The 18514-nt window shown below is 36.6% G+C and overlaps 1 protein-coding gene across 4 annotated transcripts in view; it reads left to right on the top strand.

Annotated features, from left to right (window-relative positions):
- Positions 1–18514, top strand: part of LOC106883075 (uncharacterized) — a 322884-nt gene that overhangs the window by 56851 nt on the left and 247519 nt on the right. For 3 of the 4 annotated variants that reach the window (XM_052966955.1, XM_014933956.2, XM_052966956.1), the window contains exon 2: positions 14153–14276. In XM_052966955.1, the coding sequence (XP_052822915.1) occupies positions 14254–14276 (23 nt within the window). In that variant the 5' untranslated portion in view covers positions 14153–14253. Of the gene's footprint in view, positions 1–5544; positions 5565–14152; positions 14277–18514 lie in introns of those variants that run through there. The other variant, XM_014933963.2, reaches the window with a different exon arrangement.

Raw genomic sequence — 18514 nt, 5'->3', positions numbered from 1 at the left:
GCGAAAACACCTAAAGCTCCACAAGGCTCTGGCAGGGGATGGTGGTGAACCCTGCTGTACTCTTCCAAGACAACTTTCTCTCACTCTTATTTCCTGTTTCTGTTGTGCCTGTAATTCAAAGGGTCAGCCTTGTCACACTGTGTCACGCAGAATGTCCCTGAGAACTACGTTAAGGGTACACGTGTCTGTGGAGTGCTCAGCCACTTGCACGTTAATTTCACGAGCAGGCTGTTCCGTTGATCAGATCAACTGGAACCCTCGACGTCGTAAGTGACGGAGTGCCAACAACAACAGTAGTCAATTCAAATAAATGAATAAAATTGATGGATGACAAAAGGATGTGCACAAGGAATGTTTTACCTTGATGTTCGGTAAAAAGAGAGAGTTTTGATGTTGCGAGCATAGCTCTTCATCAGAAAGGTGAAAGTCAAATGAAGAAAAAGAAATCACCAACAGTACGTACAGTTACATTGCTGAATAATTTAAATAATCAAAAAATGGAGAAAACTTTTGATCAACAAACAAACAAATTGACCCACATTGGTTGATTATTCTTTTTAATACAAAACATGATATATGTTAAGTCATGTTTTGTATTAAAAATTTTTCTGATTATTTAAATTTGATTCCTGATAAACTTTTGTTTATTCTGTTGTTACCTGAACCCTATGAGCATAGTGTGCCTGCATACCCATGCCCAGGGATAGCATAGGTAATTGATACCGACAGTAAATACAGATACTATTATCCCTTAGACGTTGACAAATGTAATGGGAATAGTTTTAACTTTGTGTTGATTACTAGTACAGGAATATTGAATGGAATTTGTACTTATCAAAAAAATATTTGGCAAGGGGGTGGATTGGCAAGAGTGGTGGATTGGTCATGAGGGTAGATTGGCAGAACCATTAACATGTTGAACTGCATACCCTTAGGTTCTGAATTCAGATCCTGTCTAGGATATCTTTGCCTTTTTATCCTTCTGTTGTTGATAACTTAAACACCATTTTCCTGGGGTTGGTATAATCAGTTATATCCCTTTTCCCCAATTAGAAGTTGTGTGTGTACATTGTTCTGAAAAGTCAACTTTAATCTCTGTAAAACATTGCAATTTAGTTAATTGCAACTTTATTTGTTATAAAAAATCTAAAATACAATATTAAAAAAAAGAAAAATAATGCTAATGAAACATCAGCAGAAGTAATGAAACAATGAAACAATTCAAATTGTTTTCTGTATTTACTTACATAATTATAATATTTCAAATTGCAATTTTTAAAAATTATTCATTCACATTTAACACAAATAACGGACGTACTTCATTTGTATGTCACTTCTTAAATTTCAGTCTAATATATAACCATTGAAGGTCAAAAGTCATATGTGATAATGAATATATTTGATGAAAGCAAGCTAAATGATATAATGAATATATTTGATGAAAGCAAACCAACAAACATTCATATTTTATCTTGATATGTCTTTAATTCAAGATAATTCTACTGGGAATATAACATAATCTTTCTAAACTTAAGTAACCAAATTTTATACTTCTGTCTATGCAGTCTTAATTTTCAATATTTAAAGAATTTTTTCTCCAGAAACTTATTATTTAATATCTATGAGATTTGAGTGAGGTGATTTGTTAGTGATAATATACAATTTGCAACTGGACACTTATTTGCAAGATGTTTTTTCTTGCTGGGTCTGGGGTAATTATCTTTTGTAGGCTCTCAAATATTTGTGAGATTATTTCCATTAATGTTCTGCTTAAATTGTATCAAGTCAACATGTACAGGAAAGATATGAGCAGGGAGGAGATTCCAAAGTGTGACATTTAGACTGGGCGTCGCAGTTAGTGCAGAACCTGAGAAATTGGACACCACATGGGTAATGAGAGGAGGAAATATGACTGGGTTAGGCATACCTGAGTAGAGGTTACATCAGACAGGCCTACTCCAAGGAACAGAGGCTATTATTTCAGTACCAAAGCAGAGAGAGGGGACCATATGCATGTGGACAGAAAATCACTCACAGTAGCATGCTTGTTATCTTTCACTGGATGCAGTCTAAGATGCATGTGTGCACAACAACAACACTGTTCCAGATATACAGTAATCCCTCAACTATTGTGGGTATTACATTCCAAAACCTCCTGCAATAGGTGAAAATCTGTGGAGTAGAAACAGTACTGTTCTGTATATTTTTTTAGTTATTTTTATAATTTGTATATATTTATTTTATTATAAATGCAAAACAACACCATGGACGAATCGACATAAGCTTAAATAATAAACCATGATAGGTGAACCACGATATGGCAAGGGATTACTGTACAGTCGTGGCCAAAAGTTTGGAACATTTTTTTGAAAAATTAAAATTATGCCCAAGTACAATTTGATTCAACTTTGGGCATATAATATAAAAATTCTAATTTTCAGACATATATTCCAAACTTTTGACTACGAATATAGGAGTAATATTGTGAGCCTCACCCAAGCATTGTAGGCATCAGTAATTGTTGCAGGCTTTTGTGTGTTGTGGAGGCAAGTAGCTTAGTGGTTAGGGTGTTGCGTTATGGCTGTAAGATTGTAGTTTCAATTCTTGGACCAGGCGACGCGTTGTGTTCTTGAGCAAAGCACTTCATTTCACTTTGCTTCAATTCGCTCAGCTGGTAAAAATGAGTAATCATGTGATGGACCAGCATCCCATTCATGTGGGGAATATATATGCCATGGAAACCGGGAAACCATCCTTATGAGTCTGTATGACTTGAGAGGGAACTTTACTTTACCATTTTACTATTTTGTGTACTTGCCATTAGCTTTTCTCCATCTTGTTTACCGAAGCCAATGGTAAACACAGTAACATGACTATCAACTATTTAGATGTTGTAAACGATATGCTGCAGACTGTAATTAAACAATCTGAAACATTATTGAAGATTCATGAAGGTTAGAGCATTTCTGTATGCATGTGAATTTGTAAATACATTACAGATACAAACTAGATGGAGTACAGGACAAGGTTTACACATTTATAATAATGCAATGTTTGAATTTCTAATATTTTGTATTGATGTTATATTCAGACTGGATGAGACTCCTGCACCTTTCTGTTTGATCAATGTTTTCATTGGTCGTGTAGTAGCTCTTAGTCCTCAACTAAGGTTATAGCAAAATTTAGAGCAGTAATATGCAAGATGTGTACAGATAAGAGCTTTATTAAAAACTGAATACCCCAATAATTGTCAGATGGAACCTGATACAATTCTCATATGGGATAAATTTGGTTAATGTGAAGTTTTGAATTTCAGCGTTTGATGTGAATATGCAAGAAAGAAGAGAATCCCATAAGGTGGTGACTCTTGAAATGAAGGATTGCATAAATTATTTGACATTAGGGTTTAAGGAAGAAGGAAAACTGAGTATGAGTGACAAAATTCAACATAACAGATCTATCAAGTTGGTTGGATTGGATTGGATTGCCCATGTTTGGTCCATTGCAGGATGAAGGCCTCAGCGTGGTCTCTCCACCAAGAGATCATACTGGTTTGCTGAGTTTACTCTGCCACACTGGTTTGACATGGCTTGGAAGAGGGGCGAAGTTTTTATACTCTTACCCTGGAATGGTGGAGGCACAATAGCCCAGTGGTTAGGGCAGCGGACTCGCGGTCATAGGATCGCGGTTTCGATTCCCAGACCGGGCGTTGTGAGTATTTATTGAGCGAAAACACCTAAAGCTCCACGAGGCTCCGGCAGGGCGTGGTGGTGAACCCTGCTGTACTCGTTCACCACAACTTTCTCTTACTTCCTGTTTCTGTTGTGCCTGTAATTCAAAGGGTCAGCCTTGTCACACTGTGTCACGCTGAATATCCCTGAGAACTACATTAAGGGTACACGTGTCTGTGGAGTGCTCAACGACTTGCACGTTAATTTCACGAGCAAGCTGTTCTGTTGATCGGATCAACTGGAACCCTCAACGTCGTAAGCGACGGAGTGCCAACAACAACCCTGGAATAGTTAAGTCAAATATATTAACCCCAGTGTTCAATTGGTACCTATCATATCAACCCCAATAGGATGAAAGGCAAAGTCGACCTTGGCAGAATTTGAACTTAGAAAGTAAGGACAAACAAAATACGGTTAAGCATTATGCCTGACATGCTAATGGTTCTGCCAACTTGCTGCTTTCAAGTTGACTAAAAGGAATATAATGTGTTTCTAGTAGCACATTGTAAATGACTTGAGTCATCAATTTGAACATTCAATCCCTGTACTTGAAGTACTCAGTGAGTGTTGAAACTGTATTAAATTATGTAGCTGTGTGTTTATAAAGTTCACTTCTCAGCCATGTGGTTTCAGGTTCCATCTCATTCTGTGACACATTGGGCAACTGTCTTCTATTACCACCTCAGGTTGACCAACACTTTGCAAGTGAAATTTGATAGACCAAAACTTTACAGAAGCCCCTCCTGTATTCTTTTTCTTTCTTTCTTTTTTCTTTTTTACTTCTTTCAGTCATTACTCTGCAGCCATGCTGGAGTGCTGTCTTGAAGGATTTAGTGAAGCAAATTGATTTCCGTACTTTTTGAAGTCTGGTACTTGTGTGTTGCTCTCTTTTCCTTTGCTACAGGACATTAACAAACCAACACCAGTTGTCAGGTGGTGAAGAGGATCACACACACACACACACACACACACACACACACACACACACACATATGTCCCCAAAATATTCTTTTCTACTCTAGGCACTAGGCCTGAAATAAAAATTTTGGGGGAGAGGGCCAGTTGATTAGATTGACCCCAGTACGTAACTGGTAATTAATTTATCAACCCAAAAAGGATGAAAGGCAAAGTTGACCTCGGTAGAATTTGAACTCAGAACGTATATATCCCCAAAATATTAAAAAAACAAAGATGAGATTAAAAAACAACAAACAGGGAGGATTAGGTTAATATTGGAGAAAATTGAAGAAATCTTTAATGTTTTGAGTCTATGCACTTCTTCAGAAAGGACAGATGAGGAGAAATAAAAAATGGAGACAAAAAAATGGTCAAGGTATGACTGGAAGAGGAAGAAGTTGGATTGAGGTGTTAGCAGCAAAGGAGATAACAGTGACCTGGCATGTGTTTGTGTGTACACAAGCACATGTGTGTGTGTGTGTATGACACAATGTGTATTGTGCATGTGTGTACGTGTGCATGGACATGTGAGTGTGTGTGTGTGTGTGTGTGTGTGCAAGTGTGTATGAAACTGTTATATGTATATATACTGTATATATTACTGTGTGCTTATTATACACTGTATGAAAGCTTGTCGTATATATATGTGTGTGTGTGTGTGCTTCTGCTTAAGGCGGTGCTCCAGCATGGTCGCAGTCAAATGACTGAAACAAGTAAAATATAAAATAATATATATATTTATATATGACAGGCTTTCACACAGTTCCTGTCTACCAATTTTACTCACAAGACTTTGGTTGACCCAAGGTTAGAGTAGAAAACACTTGTCTAAGGTGCTGTGCTGTAGGACTGAACATGAAGCCACATGCTTGTAAAGTAAGTTTCTTAACCACATGCCCATACCAGTACCTATATATATGAATGCATGTATGAGTGTTTGTCTCTGTGTATCTCCACATTGACACTGTTTGAGTGAGCAATGGTGCATTTATTTACATCTCCTGTAAACAATACATCTTGTAAAATGGTGGTTTTGGTTTTGTGTGAAGACTTGTGGAATAGAAATACTTACTTGAAAAACAGAGTGACTAGGTAACAGGAAGGGCATCCAACTATAGAATACTGCCTCAATAAGTCTCATCCAACTCATGACAGCATGGAAAAAGCAGATGTAAAAACAATAATGATGATGAGGAGGAGGGGGATTTTTTTCCTTTATGTTATTTATTTTCCTTATGTTATTTATTATATCCATTTTCACAAAGGAAGGATGGATTTATCAGATTTCAGTGTTTACATATTGTAGCAACAAGTAATTATGTGACTGGATTCCATTTCTGTTACTAACCACCATCATCTTAAGTTGTGAAACAGGAATAGAACTTGTCAGACAAGCGGACTGAGACAAGGTTGAGCTATAACGGCATGCCCAGGAACAGAATACAATCACTGTTGTTACCGTTGAATTATTTGACTACATAGTCAAAAGTGTCTACTCATTAATATCTTAATAACTTCTAAATCTAATTTTCTTTCTCTTGCTCCCTGCCAACTGACTACAAAGTTTGTATTAATTACCATGGCAACATAATCTTGGTAGGCCAAATTTCAAAAATCTACCTCAAAATTGCTGCAGTTTGGTCATTAAAGCTTCCACTTACAACTTGCTAGTTTTGACTCTAATCCCTGCTTAAAGCATTTATAGAAAACTATTTATGCATATGAAGCAGCACTTTTCTTCATTCTGAGACAAAATATTGGATGGAATCCAGAAAAGAAAGAGCATTTACAACATAAATACCTCCTCCCTTGCATCTCCCAACCTCCATCCCTCACTTTTCAGGTTGGTTCTACAGACTTTTAGCTATTATTTAGCAATTTGTTTATTGAGCACAATAAAACATCCAGAATGGACTAAACAAAACATACTCTATTTTGTGGAAAAACACAAGAAGGTCATTTTTCTCTAAAACTATCAGTACTGCTGTACACTCTCCACCCTACAAAAAGAAAAAAAAATCCATATTTTCAAAAATGCTTGAAAAATTCCCCAAATCAGTTTTTTATGAATAAAAAAAAAAACCTTAGAAATATGTTATTTGTGTATATTGGCAGCTGCTTGTACAAATTGATGTATTAACAACTTCTGTCAATTTGTAACATATTAACAGTCATCTGATGAAGGAACCACTACACAGTCTTGCATTCTGCTAGAAATAGCAACCAATTCTTCCTCAAATCACACCTGTTCTCTTAAAAATAAAAAATAAAAAAGGAAGAAATAGTTTTAGACACAGCGTGTCTGAAATTAAGACAGAATAGTCATGGAATGATCACTTTTGATCATAGATCTGTCGACCAAGGTTGACCTGGAAAAAAAGAACAATAATACTAGTGCGTTCTTTGAGATAGGTGTCTGTCACTAGTTTTTCTTGAATCACCGATAGTGCTTCACCAGTTGGGACTTTGGTGAACAGACTTATCACATCTAGACTCACCATCTGATTGGATTCAATGGGGGTATCCTTCATCAATTCTGTGAAGTGGATGGAATTCTTCACGTATGATGTTGACCTTCCTGCTAAAGGACTGATTATATCCACAAGGAAGCGAGCGGCTCAGTGGATGACGTGCTGAACCTCTACAGCTCACTATATGTCTTAATGGAATACCATCCTTGTGAATCTTAGGGAGATCGTACATGTGTGGTAGTTTACTGTAGTGTTGAGTCAGTTGTCTGTACTTCATTGGTGTAAAGTGAACCTTGTTCTTGATCAAGATCTGTGACAACTTCCTCTCCCTTTTTCAGAGTTGAGTCTTTCTTTACTTTGCTGTAGCTACCGTCACTTGGCAAGGATACCCCCATTGAATCCACTAGTATACCAATAAGAAACTTGATGGAAATGTTGACCTTCTGTGTAGAAACTACCTATTTCAGTATGGACACTGATATATATCGACAGGAAAAGGGTTTAGCTATGGGTTCACCATTATCACCGATAATAGCCAATTTACACTTGGAATACTTTGAGAATTTGGCTTTAGGATCAACACCACTAAAACCAACCTTATGGCTGCGATATGTTGACGACACCTTTATTCTCTGGCCCCACCAGGAAGATGTCCAAGTGCTGTTAGATCATGTGAACTCAAAAAATAATTGTGTGGATACACAATTCACAATGGAAAAGGAAAAAGACAGACAGCTAGCATTCCTGGACATATTAATAACATGCACCAAGTATGGATTCAGTTAAAATAATAGACACAGAACACCACTGGAAAATATGAAAACTAAAAGAAGCAGCACATATGCTAGGACACAACAACCTCCTAAGCAGACCAAGTGCAGAAATTAATAGCATATGGGAACCGGTATTGAGGAAGGATAGGAAAATATTAGATTTATAAGCCCTAAAATTCACTCCATAATTGCCTGTGGGCATATGGCGTAGTGGTTAAGAGCGCGGACTACTAACCCTAAGATTCCAAGTTCGATTCCAGGCAGTGACCTGAATAATAATAATAATAATAATAATAACAACATCGAAAAATACCCTAGGAATGAAAACCCAGGTTCAAATTTTCCCCAAGACACCTGATGAAGGCTGGAGGGTATATCACTGAAACATTGTGTTAACAACAAACAAGATGAGGACATATATCCGTCAAATGTAAATAATGTTCATTTATTTTGTGTTTATGTGGTCACTCAAGTTGCTAACAATAGTAGCTAAATCTTCTTCAGATCATACCTACCATATTAATAAAAGGAAGAACACTGTAGGGTATTGTAGGGAGTTTTTAAATTTAAATAACATAATCCATATTCTAAAAGTTGGAGTGTGGAGATGATGAGAAAACACACTTAGAGGTATGCAGATTTTCTTATAAAGTTTCTAGTAAAACAAGGATGTTGAGTATCTTAAGCATTGGGAGAGTGGGTGTTGAGGTCACAAAAAAATGTCATCATCATCATTGTCGTCATCATCATTTAACATCTTTTTTTCCAAACTGGCATCGGTTGGACAATTTGACATGAGCTGGCAAGCTGGAGGCCAGCACCAGACTCTGGCTTCATCTGTTGGATGCCCTTCTTAATGCCAACTACTTTATATAGTGTACTAAGTGCGTTTTACATGGCACTGACACCACTGCTCTATACATGGCATCAGTATAGGGTTCTAAATATATTCTTTTTCTTTTCTACTCTAGGCACAAGGTCCGAAAGTTTTGGGGAAAAGGGGGCCAGTCGATTAGATCGACCCAAGTACGCAACTGGTATTTAATTTATCGACCCCAAAAGGATGAAAGGCAAAGTTGACCTTTGCAGATTTTGAACTCAGAACGTAAAGACAGATGAAATACCGCTAAGCATTTCACCTGGCATGCTAACGTTTCTTATTTCTTTATTGCCCACAGAGGGCTAAACATAGAGGGAACAAACAAGGACAGACAAAAGGATTAAGTCGATTACATCGACCTCCAGTGCGTAACTGGTACTTAATTTATCGACCCCGAAAGGATGAAAGGCAAAGTTGACCTCGGTGGAATTTGAACTCAGAACGTAAAGCCCAACGAAATACCACTAAGCATTTCGCCCGGCGTGCTAACGTTTCTGCCAGCTCACCAGCTTGGGGTTCTAAGTATATTAAAAGATGGGTCAGGCATGGCTGGAAAGTCTTTGGTCATCATACATCTGCTTAATGAGATCTGATTTAGGGCTAAACAACATGTTATAAATCATTGTTGTTGTTGCTGCTGCTGCTGCTGCTGCTGTTGTTGTTGTTGTTGTTTAACCCCAGGCCAATCTTGATCAAGCAGACAAAGCAGATCTGTAATCAAAGGCAGTACATCTGTAACCATCCATTCTTTTTCCTTTATTTTTTTTTTTAATGTCTGGGACTATATTATCCAATATATTCTTTTCTGTTTTTTAAGAAAGTGGATAGGGATATGAGGGAGAAAAGGCTGCTATTTTTAGCAAGTTGATCAACCATGTAGTTAGTACCTCCTCCATTGACTTGTAAAATCTTTCATCTTATGGGATTGTGTGAAAGTCTAAGCGAATCAATTCTCATAATCCTCATCAATCATGATCATCATGATGATCATCATCATCACGATCATCATCATCATCATCATGGCATCACCACCACCATCATCATCATCATCATTGTCATTCTTCTTGTCATTATCAAATGTTCTATTAAGTGTTTTGTCTAAGTAGATGAACGGATAAAGTGAAACAGCTCTTGGCTGGAGATGCTTTTAGATTGAATTTGAATAGCTTTCAAGTTATTTTCATCTATTTTTTAGCTCCTTCATAGTGCATCACTAGCTTTACAGCAACACATTTATTCTCATGATATTAGTGATCTTAAGACTTTAGTATATAATCAAAATGCTTGACAAGTCATTATTGCTCATTTACAGTTCAGTTCATTATTCTGTTCCTCCTCCCAATTGTGAAATGTTTTTGTTTGATTAACCCTAAGCCCTGACTGAATAAACATATTGTCAAAGGTGTTCAAGCTGTGACCATCTCATTTTATATTCAGGGATAGTATACCTAGCGTGAAGGTGCATGGCTCAGCGGCTAGAGCATCAGGCTCACAATTATGAGGTAGTGGGTTTGATTCCCAGATTGGGCTGTGTTATGTTCTTGAGCAAGACACTTTATTTCATGTTGCTCCAGTTCACTCATCTGTAGAAATGATTTGTGACATCACTGGTGTCAAGCTGTATCGGCCTTTGCCTTTCTCTTTAATAACATTGGTGACATGGAGATGAGAGGCTGGTATGCATGGGCAACTACTAGTCCTCCACAAAACAACCTTGCCTAGACCTGTACCTTGGTGGGTAACTTTCTGGGTGCAATCCCATGGTCATTCATGACCAAATGGGGCTTTGGCACTTGTGCCGGTGGCATGTGAACAAAACATTGGACTGACTCCTGTGCAGGTGGCATGTAAAAAAAACACCATTGCCAGTACCACTGGACTGGCCCTCATGCTGGTGGCATGTAAAAAGCACCCACTACACTCTCGGAGTGGTTGGCATTAGGAAGGGCATCCAGCTGTAGAAACTCTGCCAGATCTGATTGGAGTCTGGTGTAGCCATCTGATTTGCCAGTCCCCAGTCAAATCGTCCAACCCATGCTAGCATGGAAAGCGGACGTTAAATGATGATGAGTGATGAACTCTTTCATTACTTTGACAAATGACAGTTCAACAAAGCAGAGCTGCGCAGAGTTCTTAGTTCAAGCTTGTGGAAAACATTCACTGCTTTGGCTGCCTGTGTGCAGGATCACAGCATCCTCTACCCATCTTTGCAGCCTCTTTCCCTCTCACTATTGGACTTATGAAGAAAGTGTAATTGTATTGGTACTGGTGACTTGGTTTGCTGAATATTATTGTGGTGGGCATGGTTTGCGTAGAGATAGTTCCAGTTCTCTTGACTTTCAAACATTCATTGGTCTGATACAACAAGTGCCATGAGTCTAGTACAGGCTGCTTTACAGAGTATTAGTAGGAGCTCTCCTCATATCCGGAAATTAGGTTTGTTATTTCTTTAAAGATATAAATTAATAAAGTAACTTCTAAGGTGGTGAATTAGTAGGATTGTTAGATTGTCGGGCAAAATGCCTTACAGTTTTTGGTTTGGTACTTCAGATTTTCAGTTCAAATTTCACCAAGATCAATTATAGGTGCAGGCATGGCTGTGTGGTAAGAAGCTTACTTCCCGACCACATGGTTCCAGGTTCAGTTCCACTGCGTGGCACCTTTGAGAAGTGTCTTCTATTATAGACTCGGCCAATCAAAGCCTTGTGAATGGATTTGGTAGACCAAAGCTGAAAGAAGCCTGTTGTGTGTGTGTGTGTGTGTGTGTGTGTTTGTTCCCCACTACTGCTTGACAACTTGTGTTGGTTTGTTTACATCTTCGTTCAGCAAATGAGACCTATAGAGTAAGTACCAGGCTTTAAAAAGAAATAACAAGTACTGGGATTAATTCATTTGACTCAAGGCAATGCCCCAGCATGGCCACAGTCATTAGACAAATAAACATTACATTTGACAGAATAATCTGAATGCTAAAAGGCTAAGGATAAGACTTTGCAACGAGTTAACAAGATGCTGTCTTGTAAAAAGTAGGAAGAGAATTGGAAACTACCTTTGTATTTTCCCATCAAAATTTCCTGAAGAACAGACAACGTTTGTCAAGGAAGTCAGTAGGGGTCATTCCTTAACCTGATGACACAGAAACATGCAAAACATCAGATTCTGTTGGGGTTAGTTAGATTTTTTTTAGTTTGGGAAAGAACTGAAGAAAAGCTATGAGTAAAGTCATTCTCTTTTGGACTAATATCAGAAAAATTGTTTATCTGTTTCTCAAATGAAAATAGAAAAGTCACTTGAATGGAAACTCCTGTTCTTATTTTATTCTTCCTGTGATCAATAAAATTAAGTACAAGTCAAGTACTTGGATTGATTTAATTGACTATAGCAATCTTCCTAATGTGGTTTTGCACTTATGTCTGCAATTAACTATACAGTGTTCTGCTATGGACACTTTTTTCATACTTTAACCCTTTAGCATTTAAACTGGCCATATCTAGCCCAAACTTCCACATGTTTTATGTTCAGATCAGACAGATCTGACCTACACTGTCATTCTAAAAAAAAGCAGTCACATCATTGACATCTCAAAGCTATGAGATAATGCATGATTAATTCAAAACTATGTGAATAAATAAGCATTACGTTTGACAGAATCTTAGTATAAAGATGCCTCCCTCTCTAATGTAACCCTGCTCAGTCAAAGGGGATCTTAGTCTTGTGAGTTGCATGGCAACCTCACCATTGCTGGTACCATGAAAAAAATCATCCAGTATGCTCTGTAAAGTGGTTAGCATTACAAAAGGCATGCAGCTGTAGAATCAATGCTAAAGCTGACACAAGAGCATAATGCAGTCCTTAGACCCATTGGATTCTATCAAACTGTTTATCCCATGCCAGCATGGAAGATGGATGTTAAAACATGTTGTTGATGATGATGATGATGATGATGGCAATAGTGATGGCAGTAGTAGCAGCAGATGTGGCAATGGTTGCTTCTGCTCCTTATAGCTGTGAATGTTTATCTGTCTATGGAACTTATTTATAGGAAGTCATTAAATGAGTCAGTTTAAGTTACAAATTTTAGTGGATGATACAACACTGTGTTGTTAATATTATACGAATTGTCTCAGATCAAGAATCCAACATCCTATTAATTCAGCTAAAAGCAGTCCTTGGTTTTATTTCAATGGAGATTTTTAATTCGCAGATGGTTTCAATGTAGCTGCAATCTTGATTTCTGTTAGATTTTCTGGCTTTGGTCTCGAAGAATCTCTAAAGCTGTTATCTATTAGTTATTTAAAACCACTAATTCACGGATTTATTTTTTCTTTTCTGTATGAATCTTTCAATAATAGATAATAAAAGAACATTAATAAGAGAAATAAGTAGACAGTTTTTGAAACTAAAACATCTGTACTGTTTGTGAACATTAATGACAATTGAAATAATCCTCTGGATTTCAGGGAAAATAACAATATCTAAAGCAGCTTGACCTGAAATCTTGTATTATTCTTGATAAATACAATAAAAATTGATTTGAGAAGAGGTGAATTGCTCTTCAAAATTATATAGTACATTCTATATTTGAGCTACTATTGATAAGTATTGAATATACTTCACCTTAGAACGGTTTTGTCAATAACAAAACAGTGTATACATTGTAATCACCAGAATTGTCTGACTATATTCAAAGGCAAGACATCTGTTTAAAATTATATATATTGCTATATGTGTATATGTATAAACAAAATCTAACATCTGGATACTGGCTTAAGACATCCAACTAAATTCCTTCACCCATTCAATATCATCTTTTATTTTTTTCCTTTTAAATTTATGCCAAGACTAAAAACTCATTCAATATCATTCAATAAAATTTGTATATTTTCAATGTAGGATACGTTATACTTGTTATATCATACTTTACTTTAAACATGCATGTATGTTTGCTATATTTGTAGATATCAGAACTGACAGGGATTAAAAGAAAAAAATTATGGAATTACAAAAAAAAAAAAAGATATTCTTGTAATTGAGAAAATTTAATATATATGAGAAACTAATATTTTTTTAGCAATGCTATGAATAAATGGTCCATTTAGATTAATTTGATTGCAAGCCTTAAAAATTTGAAGCAAGCAGAGTCAGCCATCTTGATTTCAAGATGCATATCTGTCAATCATAACATGCAGATGGCCTTCATTTTGAGGTTATACTGTGTGTTATATATTCCTCTAAGATTTTGTATATCTTTTGCAATTGTTTTGTAATATTTTTAAAGTATATTTTACCATTTGATTAATATTTAATATTTTGTTTTTACATGTTCTCTTCTTTATGCAGATAAATACTGCCCCTATATATTAAGAGAGCACCAAAATGGATAGTTTTACTTTAATTTTTACGTCTGATGTTAATTCCCTCAAATCTTGAAGAGATATTTCATGGTAGCCATGTCAGGTTTTAGGTAAGTCACAACCTCATTTCTATTGCTGAGTTAATTTGTTACTCAGCTATTTCAGTTTTGAAGTAGTCTGTACTTCTTTTAAATGTGTACACATTTCAGTAAATAAGCTCTTATTTAGATTTTAAACCAGCCATATCTGGCTCAAATATTCTATCTTCCTTATGTTCAAACTAGCCAGATCTAGCTTCACATACCTACCCTACAATGTCATTCTAAAAATGAAAAAAAAAACCCAAAACAAACTCCACATAGTCTCAAATCTGTGACATAAAGCATGATGACCTAAGAACAATGTGAACAAATAAACATTACATTTGACAGAGCAATCTGAATGCTAAAGGGACAAGTGTAAGACTTTGTAACAAGTAAGATAGAGTAAAAAGTAAGTTACAGGCCAGTATGAATTTCTGTTTTCATTCCATGTGTATTTGTTTAACTTCACTTAAATTGCATAATACTCTTCATAATCACTACTCTTATTCCATATTTTTTCCTTGACATCCCTACATTATAATGACCTTCTTCCTTCCTCAGATTCTATATTGAAAACTTTTGCCCAATCTTTCAGAACCACACTTTCTGAAACTTCTTGAAAGTCAAGATAAATCATTGACCTTATTAGTTTGGGAGAGAACTTTAAAAAAGGTATGGGTAAAGCCATTCTTTTATGGATTTAATATAAGAGAAAAATGTTATCCTACCTATCAGATAGAAATAGAAAAATCATTTGAATGTAAACTCCTGAGAGACAGCTAGACCAACCCAGTGAAGGGTAATTTATATGGTTGCTTCAAGCTGCTAGAAATAGCAACCAAATCTCATCAAATCACACCCTACTATCATAAAAAAAGGAAGGGGATTATGGATAATGCAGTCATGGATATACAAAATGATGGGATGGTCACTATTAGAATGCTTTTGATCATAGGTCACAAGGGTAACCTGGAACTAAATAACGAGTACAGAATCACTTCAAGCTATGTTTAGATATGTATTTCACTTAAAATCTTGTTCTCACCTCCAACCCATAAATGTATTGTCTCAATGTCTCTGCTTTTTTCTACTCTGCTGCTACAATGGTTTCTACTTCTTGGAGCTAGTCTTGTGCCACTTCCATTCAGGCACTCATGGTTCACTTGTGTCTTATCCTTTCAACATCCATATTGTATCTGCCCTGCCCCCACTGCTAGGTACCACACTTATCACTACATCCAGTTTTTTCTTCCCAGAATGTTAGCTCCCACCCCACTGGAATTCCTTTCGAAACATGTCTTTGCTACAATTGTTGATTTGCAGAAATTTGAATAGAATGCTAACAGCATAATTTCAGTGTTCTTGGATGGCTTGTAAAAGCAATGCGTACCAACCCTTTCTCTAGACCAACCTAAAAAAATTAAGAAAAAGAAGTTCATATACCCACGCCTTCCAAAAAATTTAAAGAGAGATTTGCATAAGATTTTATCTTCCACATTATGTATTGAATACATTTGTTAATACCAAAGATTACAAAATTATGTTTTTTATTACCAAAAGAAGTTCCATGACATTGTTATAAACAAAATTTTAATTTGTCAGATAGCTATTCTTTGAATGCTTTACTTTGCTTCAACTGGGGAACGTGTCATATTGATAATCTTCTAATTCTTTGTTTCTAATACCATATGTATATTCTGTGCACCTTATGTCACACAAGAACTTGCTGTATCAATGAACTAATGAGAATACCTTCATATAGTTTGTTCAGTGTGCTAGAAATAGCAGCCAAATCTCCTTCTTATCACATTCTACAGTCTTAATGAAAAGGAAGGACATGCTAGATAGTAGTGTTGATTGAGTTGTTGCTGTTGTTGTTTATTCCATGGCCAACACCGATCAAATAGATGTGCTAAGAGACATTCTAAGGGTGTGCATCTCATCTTTTATAAAAACAGTAAATCTAGGGTTACTTTTTCAATGTGTCCTTTTTTAAAGCCAGTAAAGTGAGTTTTGAGGAAGATTTTTACTGCTGTTTCTAGCAAGTTGATCAAGCATGTAGAGGCTTTCATTAGTTTCAAGTGTTGATTGATGAAGTTGATGGTGGTGGTGAGTGATGCCATTATTGTAGTTGATATATTTGTGCTGATAATAAATTATAATTTAGACTTATATCAATCTGCAAATGTCAGATTTGGTAGTATTTTTCTTTGGTTATTTTATCTAAATCATATCTCACTCAAGAATTTCCATCTCCATTTGTTAATTTTTCACTTTTCTTTCATTTCATTTAAAGAATCCAAAGAAATTATTCAAAATATATTAGAAGAATAAATCGAATTTTTAGCCTTAAGATAGCATGGTACATAATATTTCTAATTTCTTGAACATTCCATCAATGTTCTTTGTTGTAATTGTTGTTGTTGTAGTTATTTGATGGTATCAGTCTGTGAATTGTGAAAGACAGTGAAATGGCAGGAATAGTAGAGTGATGGTATTTAGTTATGTGCCGCTGTATACTAAGCTCAAATTATAACAAAGTAGACTTTGCCTTTCATTCTTTCTTACTTAAGTCCTACGTTTTCCATGGAGCATAGGCCATTGATTGCTTTTCCCCACCGTTCTCGACACTGGGCTGTTGTTTCTGCTTTTCTTCAGTTGGATCCCTACTTTTTCAACCTCTCTTCTGCCTCCTTTGTGGGTTTCCCCACTTGTACTCCAGGCATATTTTTCCCTGGGGGAAGGCCTTCCTCTCACAGACCTTGGTTTTGAATTGCCATTGATACTTCAGTAACTTGCTTTTTTTCTAGGTAGGCGTATTGGCTCAATGCAAAGCCATTTTTGTCCATATTTGTCTGGCCTCTCTCCTTTGACCTGTCCAATATGGGAAGCCCTACCTGGAGCTCATGCTCCACGAAGATAGTTCTCAGGTTCATTGAGGCATACAAGCCATCACACCACAATAAAGACTGGACCTTGTGGTACTTTCATTCTTTCAGAGTCATTAAAAAAAATACTAGTCAAGTTGAAATCATCATCATCATCATCATCGTTATCATTTAATGTTTGTTTTCCATGCTGGCATAGGTTGGGCAGCTTGACAGGCTGGCAAGGCCAGGGGCTGCACAAGATTCCATAGTCTGTTTTGCTTTCAGTAATATACTCATAGGTGGTGAGTTGGCAGAATCATTAAGCATGCCAGGCAAAATGCTTTGCAGCATTTTGTCCATCTGTATGTTCTGAATTCAAATTCTACCAGGGTCCACTCTGCTTTTCATCCTTTTGGGGTCAATAAAATAAGTACCAGTTGAGCACTGGGGTTGCCTTATGCCAAAACTTGAAATCATATTAAGGTATAAGAGTACACTTGTACTGTTAACTTAAATCTTCAAGCAGACTCAGCATATCACTGAATGACAAGGCTGAAGCTTTTCAAAAGAGAAAGACAAGACCATACTGTATCAGGATCAAGCATTTTCACCTGACTGCTGCTGACTGCTTGAAATCTCTCTGTCTGCTGACTGGCTTTTCCTGAGAGCTAGGTAGGTAGGTAGGTAGGTGGGTAGAGTGGAGTGTTGAGCAGCCTAAGTATTGAGATGTCTTATGGCTGCTAGCTGACTGCTATGAAACTAGTAAATAACGACAAAGTCTCGTTTGAAGTTGCTTATATTTCTTTACTTTTTTCTTTTTCTTTTTCATTTTTTACTTTCAAACTTGAAATTCTTTTACTTGTTTCAGTCATTTGACTGCAGCCATGCTGGAGTACCGCCTTTAGTCGAACAACTCAATCCCAGGACTTATTCTTTGTAAGCCTAGTACTTATTCTATCGGTCTCTTTTGCTGAACCGCTAAGTTACGGGCACTTAAACACACCAACATCGGTTGTCAATTGATGGTGGGGGGACAAACAGACACACAAATATATACATACATACATACATATATTCTTCTTTCAGTTTCCGTTTACCAAATCCACTCACAAGGATTTGGTCAGCCCAAGGCTATAGCAGAAGACAATTTCCCAAGGTGCCACGCAGTGGGACTGAGCCTGGAACCATGTGGTTGGGAAGCAAGCTTCTTACCACACACCATGCTTGCGTTCCAAAGTAGGAATTCATTCAGACATAGGTTTCAAACTTTTGAATTAATCCCACAACCATTTCAAAAGGGAAATATTTAACTGTCAACAGGTATGAGAACAGGAATAAAAATTGCTCACTACCAAACTTAAAAAAAAAAAAAAGAAAAAGAAAAATGCTATTGGT

This window comes from Octopus bimaculoides, chromosome 4 (assembly GCF_001194135.2).
Source record: "Octopus bimaculoides isolate UCB-OBI-ISO-001 chromosome 4, ASM119413v2, whole genome shotgun sequence".
NCBI lineage: Eukaryota > Metazoa > Mollusca > Cephalopoda > Octopoda > Octopodidae > Octopus > Octopus bimaculoides.
The sequence above is the reverse complement of the archived record's forward strand: the minus strand, read 5'-3'. Positions and strand labels throughout refer to the sequence as shown.